The 15,299-nt window shown below is 37.5% G+C and overlaps 1 protein-coding gene across 21 annotated transcripts in view; it reads right to left on the bottom strand.

The window, feature by feature from the left end:
- Window positions 1–15,299, bottom strand: part of SOX6 (SRY-box transcription factor 6) — a 525,015-nt gene that overhangs the window by 176,000 nt on the left and 333,716 nt on the right. For 20 of the 21 annotated variants that reach the window (XM_045577988.1, XM_045577991.1, XM_045577992.1 and 17 more), the window contains 2 exons: window positions 5,007–5,179; window positions 1,717–1,785 (listed from right to left, as the gene is read on the bottom strand). In XM_045577988.1, coding sequence (XP_045433944.1) covers window positions 1,717–1,785; window positions 5,007–5,179 — 242 coding nt within the window. Of the gene's footprint in view, window positions 1–1,716; window positions 1,786–5,006; window positions 5,180–8,579; window positions 8,632–15,299 lie in introns of those variants that run through there. The other variant, XM_045577998.1, reaches the window with a different exon arrangement.

Below are 15,299 nucleotides of genomic sequence, written 5' to 3'. Positions count from 1 at the left end.
ATAAAAACATTAATAATAAGTAACTGACATGGGAGCATGGAGAACTTCTTCCATTCCTACTTTACAAATATGAGAAACAGAGAGAACTAAATGATCAGGTTATTTAACACCCACTGAGTTCTTAGAGAAGGAACTAGAGAAAAATGTAGGAAGGCACAGGCTAAAAATCCTGACCTTAGTAATGGGAGACACACTGAAAATTCTAATAAGGACAGAACAAGGGAACACCTGGACAGTTATTTAATTAAGTATCTCAGCATGAGTTATAAAAGAGATACCAGGATGAGAAATTATTCCAAGATTTAATTGTGAAGGCTGGCTGTCAAAAATGCCAGAGACATTCCATTTCTTCTGCATTTGGGCCCTTTACTTTGAAACACATAGACTTGAGTATGGAATATAGAATCAGAACTAATTTTAAAACAACCACCACAACAACAAACCCCTGGTTAAAACCTCCCTCGTGAAGATAGCTGGACATACTCACTTGAATACAAAATGTGAAATCAGAACTAATTTTAAAACAACCATCATAACAAACCACTGGTTAAAACCTCCGCATGAAGATAGCCAAATCAGGTACAGGTACTTCTTCAGGCACTTAATCATTATTTTAAATGCAGTGAGTGCTACCTGAGACACTACGGGTGATTAACAAAAATGAAGCAGAATCTACATTGAAATCACTGGCTTTCATCAGTAAGGAAGAAGATTCGAGTAAGCTACAATATTATGTGAATGTTTTCTTAAGAATACAGGAAGGTGTAATAATATTAATCTCAAGGATAGGAATAATGCAATTCAGAATATACTGCCCCAACTAGGCTGAATCACAGATCCCAGTGGTTAGAAAACAGCCACAGCAGCCAACAGAAACCACAGAGGCTGTGGTGAGTACATATAACTCTGGCATCCGTATTTCTGAGTATCAATCCCCAGACAACCATACCCATGTTCCTATTCAGAAATGGAGACCAATCCCTTACCTATCTGAAATAGCCATGAGCTGAATTAACCACCATGTGTCTAAAGGAAAGACAGAAATCAAAATTCCTTCCCATGCCATTGTCATCATGATCTATATACAGGGTTACTCTGCCACAACAAAAAAAGAGAATTTCTAAATTGTGTTACAATGATTCAGAGACAAGTTATTCTTCCTTTCTTGACTATAAGCTCCTACAGACAGACAATTATTCATTAATCTTTAGATTCCCCTCAGCATCATCTAACAGAAATGCAAGTGATAGCTGTTAAAGAACTAATCAATTATTACCAACCTTTTCCCAGGTCATAAGATTCTTCTCATAACTGGCCCAATCAGAGAATACTAACAAGTAAACAAGCACATGCTTCTCCCCATGATACTGTTAGATGGTGAAACACAAAGCAGAAATTGGCTTGTGGCAATCAAAATAGCATGTGTACGCTACCTTGGAAACCACTAGGTTTCCACTAGGTTCTGTCAGGCAAATGGCAGAAAGAAGAAAAGATAAGGTTTTTTCCTGCATATGCATCACGTCAGAAAAGAATGCTCTAGACCACCACTTAGGTGGTATTTCCTGCATCCACTTATACCGTGGTACACAACATCCTTGAGAGTAACTACTTCGGTGCTGTTTATAAGAGAGGGGTGCATTGGCAGCATTTTAAATTCCATTTTCAAGGAGGAAAGTCTGTGAGTATAATCAAACGAGAGTAATAAAATACACTGACCTGGATCTGTTGCTGCAGGAGATTAATTTTGTGCTGCTGTTGCAGAAGTTGCTGCTGTTGTCTTGCAATCTATCAGAAATAAAGTTACATTAAGTTGAAATGAAATGCTTACACCTTTGCCGTTACCTAGGGTATCTCTCCTGGTATTACAAGAATGTTTTACTGCATTTCTATGTTCACGAGTTCCTACAAAGTGAGAGAGGCAAAACCAGAAATTTGGAGAAAAGGAAAATTTCAAACAGATGCCACTTCTCTGCTTACCCCTAGCTCTTCACCTGCAGGTGAGATCTACCCCTTGTACATTTGTGAGCAGTTCCTCTATCTGCACCCATTACCTGGAAAGAATGGGAGTTTTGAAATCTGACCCTTGGAGAGTAAATATGGAAAAACTATGGCTTCCTGTTTCTAAAGAGCTGAATTTGGACTACAAAAGTAAAATCTGTATGCAGAGACAGGAAAGAACTTTTTATTAATTATAATGCAATTGACTTTGGTGAAACGTTTTTTGATATAAGGACTCTCAGGACTGATAAGACAAATATCTTCAAGGGAATATCAAGAATACACAGCAAAATATCAAAAGTTGTTACAAATATCTCTTTGTGATGTATAAAGCATTTTAAAAACAAAATTTAATATCTATCTAGTTCTCCTTTTGAGGGTAATGTGTTACAGTCTCTTGCTTCACCCAACAATCAAATTCAACACCCTAACACATCATCTGGTCTAGGAAAAGAAATATTAACCACTTCATGCAAGCCTCACTGAAGACTGACTCAGGAGAGCAGGTGGTGTTTACTATAAAACATGAAGGCATCAGTCTGCTTATTGCCTTAAAAGCTGAGCTGAGGGGGATGCCCCTTAGAAGACACTCCAACTTAGAAAGCCAGAGAGAAAGTGGCCAGGGAGGACTTAGAAGACTTTTTTAGTGCTCCCCTTTAGGCAAGATTTATAGATATGGGGTTGTTGTTTATTTGTTTCCTATTTGTTTTTCTATTTCTAAAAGCCAGTATTCTAGAATGGGCAATGTGGGGAGTGAAAACAAGTGTGGATCAACCCCCAGGTTTATGCTTTGAATCTTTTTGATGCTTTAGCCTAGAGCAGGGGGAAACACCCAAATCAGATTTCCATTCAACAGAAGATGACAAAAATAGCATTATGCTACCAAATGTTGCTTTAAGGTTTCTGGAAATGACTAGCTCACTCTGGAAGTCATGGAAAGCTGTCCCTAACAATTTAGAAACAGGACCATTCCTCCCCAAAACTTTATAAGCAAACAGGAAATGATAGCTAATCAGGTTGAAAAGGCCCACTTTGCTTGTCACCATTCAAATCAGAAAAGGACATAGTAATTTTTTTTGGGGGGGGGGAATGGGTGAAAAAGATGAAGAGATTAAAAAGTACAAATTGGTTGTTACAAATATATTTGCAGATGTAAAGTACAGCATGGGGAATATAGTCAATAAATGTATAATACCTACTCTATGCATGGTGTCAGATGGGTATGAGAATTATTGGGATGATAATTTAGTAAGTTATATAATGTATAATCACTGGGGTGTACACCTGAAACTAATATAATATTGTATGTCAACTGTAATTGAAGAATAAAAATTAATTATTTTTTAAAGGAAATGGACAGCTCACTCTGTGACTCTAGGTTTAGATGCTGTATTCTCTGAATATTTATTTCCTCTTAGCAAACCAGTGAAACACCACGAGGCATCTAATATTGATGGTCCCTCCTAAATGATAAAGTGCTGCACAGAAATGCCTCTAGAACACCACAGTGCAATTACTATCATCCACTCTAGACGTGTGGGTTTGACACAGTGAAGTATGGTACATAAGCACCATGTGGCTCAAATTCTGAATTTTATTTGCCAATCGGTTGAGCTACATGCTTGCTTCATTGAGCATGACAACCTAGTTTTAAGTGTCATTTAATTTTCATTTTGAAATATAATTACAAAGTGTTCACTGTAAGATATCACTCGTCTGCAAATGTGTCAAGATTAATTTGTGCTAGCTTATTCACAAGTGTCAATAGTTAATTACTGTGTCATCTCTGGATGGGTAAATGACATTCTAACTTCTGATTTTTTACAGTGTTCCTTTATGTTATTTTCCATTAGGGGCTGAGTCCATATTCCTACACGTGGGCAAATATTCAAGCATATAAAATACCAGACGTCACAACTCATTAAAATCAACAGAGCATATATTGCTCTATATACCCCTATAAAATACATTTAACTGAAAAGATAATTCCAGTAATAATGTCAGATTCCTAAAAACTGCACATTAATTTGGGTCTGTCTGATCTAAAGCACCAGGGACTGCTCTTTAGGATCACTGTGTTAGATTAATGTACTCTTACGAGACAGGAAAAACATTTGGGAGAGCGATTTATTTAAAAACACATATATTTAAACTTTGCTATTTTTTCTTCTTTCTCACTTCTGAATCAATGAAATAAAATCCTTATAGGAGCCATGTGCTAATTTTTTTCCCAATGATTTACCTATTCTACAAATAGAGTGACCATATAATTTAGCATCCAAAGCAGGACAACTTTTGCAAGTGGAAGGGGGATTATTAATACTTATTTTGGAAAACAGGCATTAACTGGGGCTATTCTGGGAAAACAGATGTGTGACCCTAGTTTTAAAGTCAGAGAAAAATCATTGGATCCAAGGGCTACAACAGTGGTCGGCAAACTGTGGCTCTTTGGCCCTTTGCGTTTTTAGCAAAGGCTAGTTTAGAAGTACCCTCGTTAAGTTAATAACAGTGTACCTACCTATACCGCTTAAGTTTTTTTTTTTAAAAATGGCTCTCAAAAGAAATTTCAATCGTACTGTTAATATTTGGCTCTGTTGACTAATGAGTTTGCCGACCACTGGGCTAGAAGGTCCTGAAAGTTTTCCTTAACCAGAGGCCTGTTTTTCTGGATGAAAAGAGTAAGGCCCAGAGAGATGTGACGAACTCCTGTTTAAGCTACACTAGGAGTCTGTGTGCTGCCTGCCTATGTGAATCAGCTTCCCCGGGTAAGTGACCACAGGCAAATGTTCTGGAAGGAGGTTATCATTTCAGTGATGCCCAGTTGCTATGATGCCTTTCTTTGTCCTCTACATATCCCCCTCGGTATTCTCAAAGACCCTGATTTCCAAAAGGCTTCTTTCTCTCCTTTTTTAGGCGCCCTTCTGACAAATAAACCGATCAAAGTGATTGCTCGCCGAGCTTGGTACGTTCGACATCTCCAGTTCGTCAGCTCCCTTTGCAGGGCTCACCTGTTCTTGCTGTTGGCGAGCAAGGTCCATTTGCTGCCGTTGTTTCTCAATTTGTGAGGCTGCCAGTTTTTTCTGCTCGTCATGCGCTGCCAGGAGCTGCTCCCGTAAACTGATCAGCTGGGTAATCATGGTAGAGAGCTGCCGTTCTTTTTCTGCCAGGCTCTCAGGTGTACCTGCAATGGAAACAAGAAGATAGCTCACAAGTTTGAGAAAAGTATGAATGAAACTGGGGAAAGGGAAAAGGGGTGGGAGGAGGGCAGATTTAGAAAGGGACTGCCCCACCACACTTATAGATCTGGGAGAATAGCTGGAGGTCATTGTGAGTGCAGGAACACTATGGAGTAGCAATGGAATTGATGCTAGGTTTAGTAGCTGGCCCTGCCAAGAACAACTATTGTTCCCAATATAATTCTCTCTGGCTCTTCTCCATTTCACTCTTAAAAACAAAACAAAGCAAAACTACCTACCCTATTCTTTCCCTTTTACCCCATGCCTCTCCCCTCCCCCGCCCCCCAATCTATCAGATCAATTTAGGAAACAGATGATATTTAGCTCCAAGTATTAGAAACGATGGCTTGTATTAATATTCTATAATCACCTCTACCCTCCGGGACTAACATAGGCTCTAAGAGATAGGTAGGTTCTCAGTAGATGTTATTTAAGGAATTTTCTGGTCATTGCCCTCATGAAATTTTTCTATTGTGCAAAGATTTGTCTCTGAAGCTCAGAAGTCAGGGGTCACTCTCTTGGCCATGAAACTAACCGACAAACAAATGGTCTTGCCTTAGGTAAGAAAGGATTGAACCTGTTTTTTTGTTTGTTTATTTGTTTGTTTTTGTTTTGTTTTTTTCATGTGAGGGGATCAAGTTAAAGTTCCCAAGTTCATCCTTACAGCCAACAGTATTGCTTGGGGGCTCTCTCGCCCCTTTGTCATTCGTCATTCTTCAAAGGAAAAAACACATTCGAGGTTGAGGAGGTTATGCATAAGGATGTGCTGTTTAATGAATATGATGTCAGTGAACACTTATGGTATGCACTAATGGTGCTGAACAGTCTTTTTATGGGCAAATTGCACAGCTCTCCAAAGTAAAGAGTACGGAATCCTTTTGTGAATCAAAATTAGAGCATTTTACTGCAGCATAAGATAAGAATTTCAACCCTCTGTGTTTAAGCCACACAGTTTCATTATGAAGAAATGATCTATCATTTGAAAGCTTTTCAGAAAGATGCCACCAGCTGTCAAAGGGGACAAAGATTGCCAGTTTTTGCGCATGTGGAAGAAGAGACTTCCAATCTCCTTATGAAACCCCTTTAATTCCTGCTAAGAGAGCACCAGGGTAATCTGAAAAACTAAACATATTTTAATTAGGAGTGGCCACATTTCCTGAGCAGCCCTTTGGAGAAAGGGAGCCTCAGGAGATGCTGGCTAGCACTTGTTAGCAAAAGTAGGTTTACAGTTGTTCCTAATTGGAAAAAAAAATTATATATATATATATATATATATATATATATATATATATGCAGCTTATGATTAGTGAGTAGCTTCATTAACTGTTTCTTGAACTCACAACTGTAAAGCTACTTTTGCCCACTCCGGTATATGATTCCCAGAGGGTAAGTCTGATGTCGGCAGAAAAGCTAAGACATTTAAGACTACCTTGGGATACTCAATGCAAATCCAAGTCCTAAACAAACTGCCAATATCTTTATCCCTTAAAGATTCACTGAGTGGAAAGATGACCTAAAGTTAAAATTAGAAGAAAAATAAGATAGTTGAGAAGGTGACAGAGATACATTTCACTGATAAAGGAACAAATAATGTATCAAGGATAGTGATCAGCTTTCTTTCTAGCTAATCAATTTGATTTTTTTTAAATCAGCTTTTATTTCAGCATGGTAAAAGAGAGAACTTCTTGATCCAGGAATATATACGGCCAATATGCTAAGTGTCTGATCTTCTGACCAGTCACTATGACGTGCACTGACCACTACAGGGCAGACTCTCAACATAGGAGCTGCCATGACCACTTATAGAGAAAGGACACTGTGAACCTGGCACCCACAAAGCAACAGTCGGCTTCCCCCAAGTGGGACACAGGCCCCACTACCACCCCCAAGTCACAGCCCACCAAATTGCAGCTGACACTGCTGAGACCCCATAGGACAAAATGCAGCCCATAGCTCAGCCCAGAAACAATCGCTGTGGGCACTAGGTAATGATGTCACATAGCAATACCTGGCTTCTCTTCCTAGCAACTAGCCTCCTTGGAGTTTCTGCAGTCCAGGAACATGACTTGCTTTATAGCCAGGTGGAAACATTTTACACTTTAACCAAATGTCTGTGAAGTGTTTTCCCATGCTTCATCTCATTTGATCCTCACAAAAGTCCTGGAGTACGTAGATAGGAGACTCGGTGGAATCCTATTTTCTTTCATTAGCCAGAAAATGGAGATTTAGAAAGCTTAGAAACTTGACCCAACTGAAAAGAAGTAAGAAATGGTGGACCTCGAAAATGACTTCATGTTTTCTCACTGCACAGAATAAAGTCAAACACTGCTGTAGGGAAATATTTTACCCTTTGTTCTCCATGTATGATCTACAATAATAATCTGCTTTGTGTTATGTTGCTAGGTTGCTGACAATTACCTGAAAGAGAAGCTGGGTGCTTCACTGGGCTGGAAAAAGTTGAGCTAAATCAGAAAGCGGGTCTAATTAAGTTTATTCTATATCTATAAAAAGCTAAGTTGACTGCGCATGCACAATACATATAAAGCTCTCGCTGATGCCAATCACCTGCATGTGTTTTGATCCCTCATTTGTGGATCATGAATTTGGTTGACACTTCTATTATAGAGAAAGGGTGAATAATGATATGAAAATATTTCTTTTAATTAATTTCCTTTCGATGTGCACAAATTCATGCACTAGGCCACTAGTTAAAATATAAAAGTAGGTTCCCACAGGGCATCAAAAATTTCTTCACAAGTTCAGCTAACATATATATATATATATATATATATATATATAGAGAGAGAGAGAGAGAGAGAGAGAGATTAGAATATATTAAAAAGTATAAAATTAATTTATTTACTCATTTCATTTATTTTTAACTTTAAAAAAAATCCTGAATTGCATATATATTAGGTGCTATATCAAGAATTAAGGATACTGAAACCATAGTAAGAAAAAGCAGAGTTACCTTCTCCTTTCTTGTATGCAATTTATAGTCCAAATGAGGAGACAATTTAATAAAGTAATCATACAAATAAACTAAAACTAAATAAGATGTACAAATAAGACAGATGCTTAGGGGTCAGTTTAACCAAGTTTGAGAAGCTTAAGTACAGGGAAGATATGGCTGAAAAAAGTAAGAAATTAGCAGAAAGATGAATAGAGTTAACTAAGCAAAGATGTGGAGGGTCGTCAAGGAGCTTTTCAGAAGGAGAAAATAAATAGACAAAGGCCCTCTAGGTGGGAGAAGCAGACTTTCAGTGTGTTTTAGAAAGTAATAAAACTTGCAAGAAAAATAAGTATAGTACCAGATGAGGCTAGAGAGGTAGAAGAAGGTCACACCTTTCAGCTTCTTGTAAACAATGCTAATCAACTTCATATTTATGCTAAGAATATACCCAAATCAGTAAAGCAGTAAGCAAGGGTGATGTGGTCATTCTGGCTACAGTGTGGAAATTAGTTTTGAAACCTATGAAAATAGATAAATGAGATATATGCACACTTTATTACACATTTTTTTTTTTGCAACATTCTGATCTACATGTAATTTTCTTGTTATACATAACTATATGAGGTAAGCTCCAAGAAAACTTACTGGATACTGGGAAAGCTACAGAGCCATAATTCTTTGTTAATAAAGATGAACATTCATAGGAAACTTGGGTCCAAGAACAATAAAGGGACTGGAAAATTTTCTCTTCTCCCAGGTTAAACCATCTATGTCTTTTCAACAGTCATCCATTGATATATTCCTCTTTCTCCTCTGCATAGGAGAAAGAGAAGCTGAGGATACACTTAAATTACTTCTTAGCTTCTTCTGTTTACGGGGAAGCCAACAGGTCTATAAATGCACTGGTGCTTCCAACACTAACAGAAATGTAGAAGTAGATCTGAATTTGTAGAATAACACCATTTTATCATATCTCTTTTTTTACAAAAAGATTCAAATTGTTCAATTATAAAAATTCAGTGATGTCTAAATTAGTTTTTCATTGAAGTTAATAAATACATGTCTAAGAAGTATTTAAGTCAGATGTCAGTATTTTTAAATTGAGGATTTAGGCTCCTCCTTAAATTTGAGGTGCACATATATTGTGAATAGAAATATGAATGGAAAAACAAATTCGGTTGGAATGAAATGTACTAGTAATAGTATAACAAATCTAAAATTATTCCTGAATGTGAAATTATATATAACATACAGGGTGTCCCCTAAAAATGTATATTCCCACTTTGAATAATTATAAAGACAGTGCTTATTAAAATGCATCTCATTTTGAAAATTTAGCTATCAGCTGTATATAAAGTGTATATATACATTTTTTGAGACACCCTGTAATATGGCCATTAGTCCCTCGGGGATCAAATTAAGGAGAAATCAATTTATACCATACAACAGTTTACACTCTTTAAATGTGTAGGCTAATTTGTGTGTGTGGGGAGGGAATCATTTTTTTTGTTCTGTATCCATTGTGTTTGTTCACATACTGTGGTCCAAACCTTGTGGAGCTGGCTTTTTTGTTTTAATTAACAGTAAATATTTATGCTGCTGTAATAAAAATAATATCAAGGCTGAATCACACTGACCAACCAACCTGCAAAAACAAGTTATTTTATCTAAAAAAAAAAATCTCAGTGTGAGTGAACATGAAACTTGGCTATGGCAAGGGAACTATAACTACTACAGTTGTTGAAGTAGTAGACTATGGGATATAGTTGGGAAACCTAAACACTGTCAGGCTATGTTAAGGAAGACAAAAGACTATGCTCTTCTAAGGTAGCTTAACTCTAGGCAGAATATTTTGCTTTGAGGTTTGGTAAAATCAATGGGGGAAAAGGGGATCAGCTCCTTTAGCTCTGCCCAGGCCAGCAGAGGTCATCAGTAGCTGCCTAACATTATCTCATTCACATCCTTCGGGCTATCTTAAAACAATTCTCTAAAATGCATTGCCAGCAATGTGTCTCTCCCACACAAAAACAGTTAGTTTCATAAACCGCAAAAAAGGAAACCAGAAAAAAAAAAAAAAAGCTTCTGTACACAGCTTTCTACAAGCCAGCATGCCTGCTTTTATCCAATATCACACACAGTGTGCGCCTGACACTTTCCGCTATAAACTGTGTCTATTCTCCAACTCCAAAGGCAGTGCAGCAGGGTTTTTGTTTTTTTCCATGGGGTCGTCTTTATCCCCAAACCACATCTGTCTTGAGTTTCTCTCAGATTAGTCAGGTGGATCAGTGCTCCCCAGGGCCTGCTCCAGCTGAAGTATTTTAATTTGACTAAACACCTGATTTATTTTATCTCTCCGATGAGAAAGGCAGTTTGTCTTAATAGAGCCTGTCAGCCCACAGCCCCATTCACGGCAATTTACAGGCAGCCAGGGACGCTGGAGGAGAAGAGTGCCGTGATTCTGTATTTTATCCTCCTCCAGAAAGCACCTAAAAGCAGCTATTCACTGCTACTGCATGTGGCATTTTAGAACTGAATTAGCTTTTTATTCAAGTAACTACACTTGTTGTGAATAGCTTATCTGTAAAATTGCTACATTCACTACTGATTTTATTAACCTTTGGCTCTATCACAAAATGGTCTTCAGTTAGGAAAGACCTTTAAAATTGACACATTTTTTTTCTTAGGGGCCTTTATTCCCAGTGACTTCAGATTTACTGAGTTTGATCCATTGAATTCTTTACCAGTTGTACTTAAAATTTGAGTCTCAATAGGAAGTCAATAGTGTGTAAATAAGGAAACACTTTTCAAAATGTAAATATGCCAGCAATTTCCCCCTCATCAAAAGTTTTCAAATGCCATCTTTCACCATAACAGTTTTGAAATCAGCCCTCTAGCCCTTTTTGGTCATAACCTGAAAAACTCAAAACAATTAACTAAAATAGACTATTCTTTGTTAACTTTATAAACTATAACTACCTGTCTCTGTAGTCCAAAAGCCAACAAAGTCCATTCAAAATTGATGAGAAGTTAAGTAAAATATTAAGATATTAGTAAAAATCCCTTCTTGACATAGAACAAAAAAATTAAAAATCAAGTTTAAAACTTATCACAAAAATTAGCTCCACAATCTGCTAGTTAATTTTGACCAAATGAAATATGTGAAATTACAAGCAGTGGTGCTAGAAAGAAGAATGGACCTTGGGAAATCACTAAACACTCCATATCTGGCCCTGGCCAAGTGGATCAGTTGGTTGAAGTGTTATCCAAGGTTGTGGGTTCAATTCCTGGTCAGGGTGCATACAAGAATCAACCAATGAATATGTGGATAAATCCAACTACAAATCAATGTTTCTTTCTCTCCCTCCTTTCTCTTTCTAAAAATCAAACAATTTTTAAATTTAAAAAATACTATGTAAAAGAAGAGATTCCATACTGGACAAGGCAGTCACCTTACAGAGCACTCTAATATGCAGAGATTTGTCTTACCTATTTTATAATATCCAGTACCTAGGACTTTTACAGTATAAACATTTTAAACAGATCATTCTTTTCATAGCTGTCCCCTGAAAGTGGATCACTGGTATGTGTGACAACTAATTTTTTCCTAATGAGAAAACCCAAAAGTAGGGACAGTGGTGGAAAGAGAGACAGAGAGAGCTAGAGTAAGAGGCTAGGAGAGTGGGGGGGAGAGGCAGAAGAGACGGCGTGCAAAGGGAAAGCTAAACTAAATTTTGTAAATGTCTCTGCATACTTTTCACATCTCCATTTTTTATAACATGAAGGACAATAGTGTTAAAACGCAATGTTTACCAAGCCAAATAAAATTAATACCAACAAATGCATTATCTAGAAGTGTGTGTTAGGGAATTGAAAGTAAGAATTCTACCTAACCATTCTCTGATATAGGATCACACTACTACAATAAACTTAATAGGATTTAACAATTAAATTACAAGGAGCCTGGTTAGACTAAATGTGTTGTTAGGAACAACAGGGAGGAGCAGCAGTGGCATTGGAGTGGAGTCCTGATGAAGATATGCTTTTCCACATCAATCCTAGAAAGATTAAAGCACTTAACTGTAATTCCACAGCAGCATTAATCAAGGAACTCCGCCAACAATCCAGAAAGATTTTAAATTAAGTTGAAAAGAAAAGCTCTTAAGAGTCAATTCCCTGGTCAGTTCTAATTTTTTTTTTAAATGGACATTGTTTGAGAAGAAAGCCAAAATACAATGCTAGTCATAAAAGGAAGCTGCATTTGATCTTGTCTGCCCTCAGGTAACCTGTGTCTCATACTGCAGCCTCCTCGCACATCAGATGGGCTGTGATGTCTCCACTTCACAGTCAAGCTCAGTCCATCATTTAGCAGTGGCCTTTTTTGATATAGCCTTCTTTTAAATGTCACAAAATAGGGCAGCAGAAAGTCAACAAAAAAAAAAAAAATAGGGTAAGCTGAAGAAACTAACAATCTATCAGGAGGCCCCCTGATAAAAGTTACTTTGTGGTGCCTGCCTGAGAAAGGAACCCCTGTCCCAGTGTACCAGCAGCTAATTTGAGTTCTGAAGCCAACAGCAGTTTTAAAAGCTCTCTACTCTAAAGGGCCCCAGTGCATCATAAAGATAAAGGATTTCAGTACAAAACCACCACAAAGACCTCTATTATCTTATCAGTCTTTGGTTACAACAGCTGAACCAATATGACTAAATTCTGAATGACTTTTTTCAAAACAGCGCAATACTGGAATTCCTTTGTTTTCTCATCAGTCAGCTATTGTCATTGCTCCCATATGCTACTGTCCATTTCTTAGTAAATAAAAAGTTTAATAAATGCAGCAATTGTGCTCTTAGGATTCACTAAGGGACTAGGCTACAAAGGAAGTGTAGCTCATGAATTGTTGTGGTTTTGGGTTGTGTTGTGTGTGTGTTTTTTTTTAACTGAAAGTATGAGAACTTCCTTCTTTAAATATAAACAACTCTCATTTAAAATGTCATTAAAATCTTGTGTGTAGAAACAAGGATGCCCAGTAACTCCTTAAATGAGTATCAAACTCTCCTGTCTATTCCAGGCACACTTACCTCTCCTTGAGCTTCCCCCCTTCTTCCTTGCTGCAAAAGGAAGTCAATTCCTGGATCAACTGAGGTCCATTCATATTGCAGATCCCAAAAGAGCAAGAACAATCCACGGGATTCTGCCTAACCTCACAGCTGGGGCTGGAGCCCATTGTGCTTTATTAGCCCATCGTTTTAGGATCCGGAAATGAAGGTATCCTGAAACATCTCCTCTTCAGTATAAGACAGGCTGCCTTTTATATTACTGTTCTCTACGGATGTTCATTAGTCAATGCTATATCTCCATAATTTACACATAAAATGGTAATTTCTGGCTTTTTGGAAACAAGGAATTCTTTGGTCCTCGGGGAAGCACACAAAAATTATTTGTTTCAATATTGCCGCCCTGCATTACAGAATTGGCTATTTTTTCCAGAAGCTCCATCAGAATAAGGAGATATGAAAGGAAAAATTAAGAAAAATAGACCTTATTTAAGAAGGCATTCTCCTAAAGGATTTTATGTTATCTTATTTCATCTTCCTCCTAAAGGTTGCATTGTTATTTTCATTTTGGAGATAAAAACCTAAGTTTTTGAGAGGTAAAGAAATGTACCAAGTCAGAGCATTTGATTGGATTTGGATTGAGGATTTCTAATTCTTAATTCAAGGGCATCTGGAGTCTGAGGAAGAGGTGAGTTTCCTCACTTCAGACATGCAATACATAGCACGGAGTTTCTAAAAGTTAGGCGCTATGCTCTCAGGAACCTAGAATTTTAATGTCGCATAAGGCTTAGAAATTTATAACTTCCCTCATAAGTCTTTGTTAACAAAATAAGAAGTTTAAAAGCTTGTCTAGGCAATCAATCAGACAACCAAAGAGGTGAGTAAACTGAACTTTGACATCTTAGGGGATGTAAAACCCAATCTTGATATAAAGTGATATGCCTGGAGTTACTCAGGAAATTCGCACCCAACCTGGCAGTCAAGGTCCTTTCTTATGACTATCCTCCAAGCCCTCTTTCTCCAAGGAGCATGTGGCCTCCTGGTTCTGAGACCAAATACAAAGATCATGCAGACCACGGCATTCCCAAATATTCCAGATCCAATATTGACCATGCTGACGAAAGGCTGAGAAATATTTGCACACATTAAGCGTGCTGCTGCTGTGGGATACAGTGTGCTTGTCAGGTACTTGCCAAGAGGAAGTTACCAGGAGAAACCTAGGAAGTGTGCCTACCTAGCAAGGTCTGAGGAACACAACTAAGGCTTAGGACAGTGGTCTGTACAAGCTATATACTTTGCCCACTTCTAGGTTGCATTTACAACTTGCCTCATGTAAATATGAGAATCCCTGACTTAACCCAATGTGCTTCATTGTACAATAATTATAATTGCTGAAGTTTATATAGCAATTCCTTTGTGCTAGGAAGAACTTTATATAAATACAGGGTTGGGTGAAAGAAGGTATACAGTTGTTTGTATGAAAAATAATACAATAATTGATGAATGATAATTTAAGAATAAACTGTTTCATGTACTCAACAATTGTAAGCCAACATTTGCCCAGCGTGTGTATGTTTGTGTGTGTGTGTGTGTGTGTGTGTGTGTGTGTATGTGTACACACTAATTTATCCCTCACAACAATCCTGTGCAGTAGGTCATATTGTTACCCCGATTTTTAAAGATGAAGCTGAAGCATAAAAAGGTCAAGCAATTTGCCCAAGTCCTAAAGCTATTAAGCCATATTTTTTAGATGCAAAACAAGTAGTTTGGCCACATATTCTGTCCTCTTAACCACTCTGATAAATTGAGAATGGGACTCCTAAATGATCCACATTCTCCAAACTAGTTTACCCAGCAGGCTGTAACTGAAATCTCCTCATAATATATTCTTGTTTTGTTTTGTTTTGAAATACAATGTTTTCCAAAGTCCTTACTAAAATGAAAGTGTTCACCTAGGAAAGTGTCTATGATACCCTTTGCTCTTTAACAGAGCTCAGGCCACTGGCACAAAGCCCTGTTGCCCTTCCAGTCTAAGTCACAAATACCTACCATTGTTTATTT

Source organism: Pipistrellus kuhlii, unplaced genomic scaffold, assembly GCF_014108245.1.
Source record: "Pipistrellus kuhlii isolate mPipKuh1 unplaced genomic scaffold, mPipKuh1.p scaffold_m20_p_9, whole genome shotgun sequence".
Taxonomy (NCBI): domain Eukaryota; kingdom Metazoa; phylum Chordata; class Mammalia; order Chiroptera; family Vespertilionidae; genus Pipistrellus; species Pipistrellus kuhlii.
This window is presented reverse-complemented; position numbering and strand designations above follow the sequence as displayed.